This window comes from Seriola aureovittata, chromosome 14 (genome assembly GCF_021018895.1).
Source record: "Seriola aureovittata isolate HTS-2021-v1 ecotype China chromosome 14, ASM2101889v1, whole genome shotgun sequence".
In the NCBI taxonomy this organism is placed as follows: domain Eukaryota; kingdom Metazoa; phylum Chordata; class Actinopteri; order Carangiformes; family Carangidae; genus Seriola; species Seriola aureovittata.
In genome coordinates this window covers 3,916,555-3,926,634 of record NC_079377.1, presented here as the reverse complement: position 1 = coordinate 3,926,634, position 10,080 = coordinate 3,916,555, and the positions used below count along the sequence as shown (strand labels likewise).

The following is a 10,080-nucleotide window of genomic DNA, read 5'->3' as shown; positions in this document are numbered from 1 at the left end:
CATGCAACCAAAATCTATCTATTTTTAACCGTTTATTATTAGATCATAATGTTATTCAGGACATTACAGAGGAGATGTCAACCTAAGCTCTTTGTCTGACTGCATGCAGCTGAATGAAGAAGGGACATCTTTGTCCTTGAGAAGTTGATTATCCTGTAGACTGTACTGCCCTTTAAAGGATTTTTTAGCACCAGGCCCATTTCACATGAGTAACTGATGGTATTTTAAGTGGTATTTTAAGGGGTAAGGGGTTTTCTGAACACCCCTCACATCAGTGTGGTGGTTGATAAGGTTGCCAGTACCGACTGACATTTCTGCTTGTGTCAATTTCTACCCGTGCTTTGTTACACTTAACTTCACCTGGCAACTCACTCATACCAATGGAAAATCTTGTTGCTATTATTATTAATAATATAAGTTTATTTATATAGCAATTATCAAAATCAGAGATAACAAAGAGCTTCACAAGGATAAATAACACAACAAACAAGAAACATGAAGACAAATTACTCAAATTTAAAATATTGTGGGTTTACAAAACATGAAAACATCTTCAGCCAGCAGTGGGCAGTTCAGTGCCGCTGTGGCAGCAAAAATACTACAAATATAGTGATGACTTGAACAGCAGGTATCAGGACAAGGGAGCAGCAGCATGGATGTAGCTCTCTGGTGAGGAACCTCCATCACATCTGGCTGTGTGTGAGGTGCCTCCATCACTGCTGTCTGCACTGGTGTCAGAGCTTGTTGGAAGCAACCCCACAGTTGTTGAGTGACTCCTTCAGATTGAGATGCAGCAGATGGAAACAAACAAAAACAGTCAGTCCAATTAGACTTTCAAAACAAGATGCTGCTCCTGCATAATATTTAGACACACTAATATTGGATAAAATCAGAATTTACAATTTGCAATTACTGATAATTACTACAACCATTACCAGTGTCCCCATCTCCTCTCTGTCTACTGGAATTATTTCCGTTTTATGCTGATTCTGATTCAAGCGCGATTGTAAAATTCCGACATTCTTGAAGGCAGCAGGGATGATGCTGCCCTGGATCCATATTACCTTGCTAGCAGGTTGCAAGCTAACTGAATACAGGCGGTACTGTGCGGCTACATGGGGATGTCCCACCCTTTCTAAGACAAGTTGAGGACTCCGTGGTTTTTATCGGCTCTAAACAAGCAGGACTAACTTCCAAACTTTGGCGAAATGACGACACGATCAGAGAGAGAAAAAGCCCAGAAACTGAATGAGCAGCATCAGGCCATTCTGTCTAAACTGCTGAGAGAAGAAGACAACAAGTACTGTGCTGACTGTGAGGCAAAAGGTAACCCTGACAGTCTTTGCTGTAAACCTCTGTCAGAAATGTGAGGGCGAAAAGATGAAATGATGTGGGAACTTGGTAGCTAACGGCTTGCTAAAACTAGCAACATATTGCAACGTTATTGAGATGGGAGTCACTTATGTTTAGCTAGGCTCACATCGTCTCAGCCTTGTTGCTGAATAACAAATTGCGTAATACGGATTAAAATTATTTTTTTCATTGCGTATATTTGTATTGTACAATGCAAACATTCTGGGTTATTGTTTGTCCAGTCAGAATTAAGACAAAATGAATAATATTTAGCGATATTTGTTCAAGTTGCAACAAAATACGTATAACTTCCGTTTGGCACTTTCAAAGTAAAATCCTCATTGGGTGCTTGCATTACTTTTTTTTAACAATAAAAAAAAATGAGGTGGGAAATGTCACAAGTAATGTGCCATGTTGGCAGATAATTATATTATTAGTATTTTAAGTATATTTTAAGTATATTAGTGAAGTATTTTAATGATATTGTTATACATGTATTGTAAATTCAGGCGAGCTATGAGCTATGAATTAACACTTGGACTAGCCTTATTATTATGATTATTTATGTAAAACGGGGTTTATAGTTGAAATTACACTGAATACTAGCAACAGAGTATATGATAAGGAATGCTGTGATTTGAATTGATCACTAATGCATGTTTTTTTTGTGGCTCTTAAAATGTGCTTTTATTTTGATCAGACGGCCGCTTATTCCGGTTTTATATTGTTTAACTATTGCTGATTTGACACAGGTTTGCCCGACAGTATCGGTGTCATGTCCTTGACTGGATTATTTATGAGCGGAAAACATGCGTGTCCTGTGTAGGCAACATTAAATTAGAGATGTACATCGTTCGTTGAATGTCAGAAAAACACATCAGCATCATATACTGTAGGTTTTTTGCAGCTGCAGCCAACACCTCACATCTCACTGGCGATGCCCTCGTGCAGAGCAACCGCCACCCAAACTCCATTCAAAAATTTAAAACTTTAATATTTAATTGCACAGAGTCTAAATTACATTTTGATAGAATATGTTTCAGAACACGTTAGGAACCAGTCTTCAATTCGGCATACATGAAATTCATTCAACAATACTGTATTACAACAAGATGTAAACTTTATGCCTTTTAATGAATGCCAGAAATACCCGAATAGACCTGTATCAATTTAAAGATGACACATTAATGTAATAATGTTTTAAACAATTGATCTAGCAAATGTTCGTGACCGTTGGCTAAACGTCTAAACCTAGGTCTACGTGTGGGAGCATGAAATTCCCAGACTTTTGAGTGGATTTTGAACAGCTCATATCGGGGCTACCTATGACTGAGATTAAATTCCTTTTGCGTCAACACCATGCCTATGCTGCCATCTGACAAGTGTAATCTGTAGTACCACACCTCCCTCAGTCAGCGAATCTGTTTCGATCTTGATTTGCCACAAATTGCTGCTGATGCTGCTTTTTTTTCTCTGTTTAAGTGAAATTTTAGTTGTATCCGTGATGTTAATCTGAATAGAAAATAGCATTTCATGATCCTAGCCTGGTGTTGTGTCTGAAGGTGTAAACCTAAACCTAGATTACACACAGTTCTGTTTGCAGAAGCAATACAAACACATTATATTTAAATTAAGTAAAGTCTGAGTTTGCTCAGTTTTCATAGAGAAATGGTCAGTGTAGCTTTAAAGTCCAACTGAAATCAAATAGTTATTTTCTGCTACAGAATAACATGACTATATTGTGTAAATCACTTGTCCTGTGTTCTCCTTTTAGAAAACAATCCACAAGGGAGAAATGTATTTATGTTTATTTTTTGGCCTTATGGTGGCACCCCTTATTTTCCTGCTTAAAAACAATCAAGGATTTGTGTGCAGCATTGGGGAGAAAAACGCACTTCTACAATGGCAGATTATTTTATAACCACATGCCACCTTTAATAGACAGCTTACATGACCTATTCCAGTGAGATACAGCAGCTATAGAAGCAGTTGTAATGATGAATGAGGCTATACACAAAGTTAGCTCCATAGGTATAGACAAATAATATGTGTGCGTTCAAAACACACACTTATGCAGAAACTCATGTCAGTGGTGACGGCAGTGTAAACAGGCCGAGCTTCATGATTATGAACAACGTGATACATTTTCCATCCACAGTCATAAGTCTGTTCTCTATCAGCCGTCACAGATTCCCAAATTGAAACTTTAAAGGCATGTCAAACACAGAGCCTTAACAATGTTCATTAAACAGCCATAAACACACAGTAACAGTGTGAGCTGTCTCACCTTACAACGGGTGTTTATCCCTGCTGTTTCAGTGAAAAACCACCAACAGCCTTCATGAAATCCATGACTCTTATCAAATCATTGGAGCTAACAGCTAATTCTGCTCTCTGAGCTAACAGGCAGCTGTCCTTTTTGAGACAGTGAACATTTTCTACTTAATATTTTTGTGATTGGTGCAGTTTTAGGAAAAAAAACATGTTGAGCTCCTCGTAAGCTTTTTGAGTCATTTTCTGCCTATGTGTGCATCTCACTGATGATGTTACTGGGAAACCCAGGAAGGGTCTGGCTGCGGCCTCCAGACCAAAGTGTGAGCTTTAATGGTTAATTGGAGGACCGTGACATCGCTATTAGATCTAGGTCAAAGTTCATTAGAAAAGAAAATGGCAGTGGAGCAGAGGTGCAGCTGAAGCAGCAGGTAGATAATCACAGCTCAATGCAGATAAAGTTGAACGTATGATTTTATTGGACAAATAAATAAAATGAAAAACATTTAAAAAAGAACAGTCATTTATTGCAGCTGTTGAACCTTTGCTGGGTTAGATGCAGTTTCAGTGTTAATCTTGAGACACTAGTAAGCTAGTGTTAACTTAGCCGCCAGCAAGCTGTGTGTGTGAGAAAGAGAGAGGTACTACATATGATGATTTTGTACAAATAGTAAATGGTATTTAGTGCAGGACTTTTTGTTTAGGAGTAATGTTACTAGCTACAGCAACTAACGTGTGTGTGTGTGTGTGTGTGTGTGTGTGTGTGTGTGTGTGTGTGTGTGTGTGTGTGTGTGTGTGTGTGTGTGAGACCAGACATCATTTTGTGATAAAATCTTGGCCAAACATGTTTGTCAATGATAGACATGTTTAATTTCATCCCTTGGCCACTTTATTGGTTCAAATTATTTAAGCAATGACAAAGTCACATTATCTACTTCTCAGCAATGTATAGCAAACAGGGCCAGCTGACTGGGCGAGAGAATAAAAACTAATTGAATACATCTGCTTTATACAAATGCTTCCATTTCAGTTTTCTTCCATTAAGATTTGTCTCTACATTCTAGGTGTGACTCCAAACTTAGTTGTGGCTGCTCAGTTCATTTAATGAGACTGATGGCTTTAAATCTTTTAAGTTGCAGTAACACAATACAAACAACCATGTCTGAAACAACTTTAACAGTTTATTTAGTTTAATGCGGAGTGCTCATAATTGATCGCATATCATTTAACTGTTCAAACATTTCCATGTTCACAACACTATTCTCCACTTATTGATATTTCTCTCCAGTGTTCATGAAAACAAATACAAATAAGTTCTCTCAAGATGTTTATCTGACTGAATCACATACATGTCAACAGACTGTTTGCAGAATGGCTGCAACCACTGTTACAGTATCAAAATAAAATCCAGTATCAACTCTAATAGAAACCATTCAGCTCATTTTATAGTTTATCTGTATCTGGTTTGCTGCTATAAATATGTAACACAACAAAAAAAATAGTTCGTGTGACTTAAAGGTTGGCACTAAAGCCTTGTTTATACGTTGAATTGACACCATAGATATGGCGTAGCTGTGTACCCTGCGCTGTACCCTATGCTGTAGCCTCACGTGCACCTCCATAGAAATGTAATTACATGTCGCGGTGACAAGTGTGATTGTTCTGCTTGGTAGCTTTTCTTGTCCATGTCTCTAAGTGACTGGACAAGCACTGAAAATTCGGTCAGTTCAGTGGTCGTACACACCATCTCCTCAGATGTCTTTTCTTCTTTGCTGTAATCAAAGTTAAAGTAACTGTTTATTAGCTCCAGCTCCAGCTCCAGCTTGATTCGCTCAGTTTCAGTCAGCATTTTTTTGAAGTACACACACAGTGAAATGGAAACCCCAGCGCCAACTATCGTTTTGGTGTTGTTAATACAGAGTGATGCAGACACACCGGCGCACAAGTATAAATACCCACAATAGCGTTGGCTCTGCATTGATCCTACGCAGAAGTATGAACCAGACATAAGGCTTACCACCTTAAAACAATGCCTGAACCCGAGTCAGAATTAGGCAATTTTTTTCTGTTCTTCCCGTTCTGCTGACACTGTGTGAATGCATCAGTCTTACACTAATAACATGGTGTCTGCCATGACTTGTAGGTCTGTAGTTTATTTGCTTTGTCTCTAGTTCCCCTGCTGGTGTTTGGTTCTGGTACAGCCCCAGTTGGCTGAAGAGAAGGTAGATTTCTTGAGCTATAGTTAATATTTGCTCAGGATTTTAATCTTCTCTCACTCCCCTATTTATTTGTGTATTTTGTTTATTATTTTTTATATGTCAAATCAACTGGTCAGATTTATCTGTAAATGGAGTATTTGAATTGGCTGTGGTTCAACACACACAACATCATTCTTCTGCAAACCGAGGCTTTCCTTTGTGATTAGACTGACAGGACACACAATTAAAGGTTTTTGTCAATATGATTTTCATAATGGAAATAATCGTTTGATAATGAAAGCCTTGTAAACAAACCTTCACTGATGCCTGCAGGGTGCAGAGTGGCTGTATTTGCTGTTGTGCTTTGTTAAAGTGGTTAATGTGGAGAATGTGTCTCTTTCTCATGTCAGCTGATTTACCGTATTTATGGGGCATTGTTCCTGTAAACCTTAAGTACTGTGTGTGTGTGTGTATGTGTGTGTGTGTGCGTGTGTGTGAGTGTGTGTGCGTGTGCGTGTGTGTTTGTGCTCATTGCTAAATGTAGTTAATCACCTAAACTAATGGGAATTACTTATTCAGTAGGTGTTCTATGACTTGTCTTCTCTGTTATCCACATTTCCCATGTCCTTCTCCACTTTAACCACCTTTGACACAACAAAACATCCTGCGAAATGTTTACTGCATATACAGTAAATACAGGTGTTTGCTCTTGTTTTTTCTCTGAAAGCCTATGCAAGTTAAGATTTAACATAGAACACAGCCACAGTAAAACATGAAGGTTTTTACTCCAATTTACCATAATTTGGATATACATACCAGCTAGGACAGGGATCGGCACAGTGGTTAGCACTGTCGCCTCACAGCAAGAAGGTTCTTGGTTCAAACCTGTGGAGTTTGCAAGTTCTCCTGGGTGGGTTTCCTCCAGGTCCTCCAGCTTCCTCCCAATATCCAAAGACATGCAGGTTAATTGGTGACACTAAATTGTCAGTCCTGTGACACCTGTGGCAATCTGTCCAACGTGTACCTCGCCCTTGCCCAATGTCAGCGGGGATTGCCCCCCCCCCCGCAGTCTTTTAAAGATAAGCACTATGGGTAACAAATGAATCAATATATATATTAAGTTATATATGAACCAAATTTGCACTTTTATTACAAAATGAACAGGTTAGCTGCTAAAGAGCAAGTATATCAAACATGAAGCGTCAACATGAAAAGAATGAATAGAACCACCTGTCCTTAAAAGCCTCCAAATTGTTAATCAGTTCTAATTAAGTTCATAACATAATAACAATTAAGTAATATGGGTTGCGCGAATTAATGAATGAATAAATGAACTGATTCACATCTGCCAGTTGTGTGTCTCTGTTGCAATGGATGGGTTTTATTCATGTATTCATTGTAGAATTAATGGGAACTATTGTTTATTGTAAACAACGTGACAAGGAAATTATTGTAATGTTTTAATTTTGATCAGATTTCCATAAGCATAAGTATTACATGGCACATGAAGTGGCTTATGATCTAGCAGGTGATTCAGAGACTTTCACTCCCTGAGGAAAACATAGCTGAGAGGGGCTGACTATCAGATCAGATAAACCAACAAATAATCTCAGCTGACGTGTCTTGTAACCCTGTCAACAAGCAAATGTCAAGTTTGCTTTTCAATAAAGACACTTGAAAGTAAAAATCAAACATAGGCTTAAGCTCTGTTTGCAGCTTATGCGTCCGACATAAAAGCCACAACAGTTAAAAGGCTCCTACTGTTCATAAGTCATTGTGTAATGAGTCCAAGTCAAGTCTGAAGCTGATTTATTTCCAACTCAAGTGTGACGCAGCTGCACTGGCCGTTGCTCCAACACAGGCTCATACAGTATTTTCACAGATAGATAAACGTTTCATTCTGTATCTGTCCCGTTACTGCTGATTCTTACTCTATGATCAGAGCAGTTGATCAAGTAATTAACCATTTTTTTCTTTTAGCTCATTAAAATCTGATCCACTGCCTTGTGTTTCCTCCATCAGTCAGTGACACAGCACCCTGCAGCCTATAGCATGTTTGCTTATGTGAGTCATAAAGCAGCAGCACCCAGCCGTGCCCTATGAGTCACGTTGACTATGTCACAGCTATTTTTATACAGGAGAGACATGATTCTGTGAAAAGCCTGAAACATGAAATCAATTATGTGATTTTATTTGTGTTGAGTAAATGTGTAATACCTACAGTAAGACCACAGCAACGTATTGTTAGATTGGTTAGTGAAGAAATCACATCATGGCCACTTTCAAATTCTTACTGTACCTTCATATTGTTAGTGACACTGTGTCAGTTTCAAGTGTAAATGATAAAGAACTTGAACACAGGTTGTTCTCACCAAATCTCATTTGACAGACTACAAAAGAAAAAAGCCCAGGGAACAGATGCTTGTATCACTGAGGTTTATGCATATTCAGTTTATCATCATTAATAATTTATAATTAGGTAAACTCGAATAGTGATGTAAACAGCAACACCAAAGTTGTAGAAACTACCTAAGTGTAGATCGTCAGTTTATTGACACATCAATCAAGATAGTCACAGTAAAAATCCAATTAATATTTATGTTGAAATTGCAGTTTCAATTAATCATTTTCATATCAAAATTGTGATTTGAATTCTGATAGCCACAATTTAAACTACAACTTACACAATAATGATAAAAATATATATATATAAAATTAAATAAATAAATGAATAATAATATTAATAATAATAATAATGATGATATGTGTTTTATAGGCTTTGCACAGCCACTGGGATGTTTTTGATTTCTCTGGCTGATTAGAGCTGTAGTGAGGTTGAACCAACTCCACCCTGCTGTATTGGTTGAGTTTGAATTAATTCCAATGGATTAAGTGTCAGTTTGAGTTTGTTGGAACTTGACTTTTTGAATCAGTGACAGCCCCAGCACCACACACTGTACTGAGAAGAGGTCTGATCAGCCAACACCAGTGAAAACACCTGTGCGGGTGGACGAGCTGCAGGAGATGGAAGGTTTATAAAGTGGCTGTTGATCATTGTGTCGACTGTATTGACATTTGTCGCTGGTTCATTTAATCACCTGTAGATGATTAATGTGAAGTCTGTGAGGAAGCTCAACAACAACAACAGAAAAAGTCTTGAATGTTGTTGTTTAAATGATCTGTAGCCGGTGTGTGTTTCTCCATTCTGCGCAACTTTGACAAATAGGTGACTGATTCAGTTTCAGGCAGGTAGGCAGTGGGAAGGTTGGAAGTTGTTAATTGTGAGTAACAGACACCTGATTTGTCTGACTCTACAGTTAAACTTCCAGACATCATCATTTTAAGATCCTTTTACATCACTTTAAAACTCTGACCTGCAGGATTCAGCCTGTCTGTCCTGTCAATCTCTAAAGTTTATGCAACTTTATCTTAATATAACTGTTGTTAACATCCATGAGATTGCTGAACTACACAGGTAAACTCTTGGCTGTTGTCTTGGTGAAGTCTCTGCATGTCAGTGCTTGTACTTCTTACACTTGCCAACCAGTCCTCCAACCTGAACGACCATATAGGTGTTTTTTTTCAACCCTCTGATACCACCCATAGGAGTAACTCCTGAAATAGTGCCCATACCAGACCATGGTTGTCATGGTTACAATAACATAGGTACAAAAACTACTTGGTTAGGTGTAGGAGAAGATAGTGTCTTGTGTTAAAACAAGTACATCCGTAACATTTGACGATCTTTGTTACCATGGTAACAATAATAACATGGTTAACTTTGTTGAACAGTCATGGATAATTGAAACAATATAAATTGCTACTTTCACATGGGAATTGAACACCGCTCTCCTGTGTAATAATAATCTATCCACCACAACCTCCTCCTGACATGTACTCTGTTTTTTTTTTTTACTTTTCCCTTTGCTCATGTCATAATTATAACGGCCACTAGATGTCGCCTAGCAACAAAACATGACTATGGGTCGTAATAACTTGCGCCACAGATGACCTACGGACTTGTTTTTTACAGCACAGTCTCCAAGGTGCTCTCCTTGATAAACAATTATTTTTGTATTTGAAAATTAAGGAGGAAACTGTTCTTTTCGACCTCTTGAGAGTGACCTAAAACTCTATACTGTCCCTGAACGCCTCCTGTGTAGATAAACACGGAGCACTGGAGCTGCTGCTGCTAACGTGCTGCTCATGCTTCACCTTCTGTGTAGATACAGTGTAAGACACAGTAGTGTGTCTCTGT

The 10,080-nt window shown here is 38.3% G+C and overlaps 1 protein-coding gene across 8 annotated transcripts in view; it reads left to right on the top strand.

The window, feature by feature from the left end:
• The first annotated feature begins 1,024 nt into the window (after positions 1-1,024).
• smap1 (small ArfGAP 1) overlaps positions 1,025-10,080 on the top strand; it is a 113,627-nt gene continuing 104,571 nt past the window's right edge. For all 8 annotated transcript variants that reach the window (XM_056395343.1, XM_056395342.1, XM_056395341.1 and 5 more), the window contains exon 1: positions 1,025-1,326. In XM_056395343.1, coding sequence (XP_056251318.1) covers positions 1,209-1,326 — 118 coding nt within the window. In that variant the 5' untranslated portion in view covers positions 1,025-1,208. The remainder of the gene's footprint in view (positions 1,327-10,080) is intronic.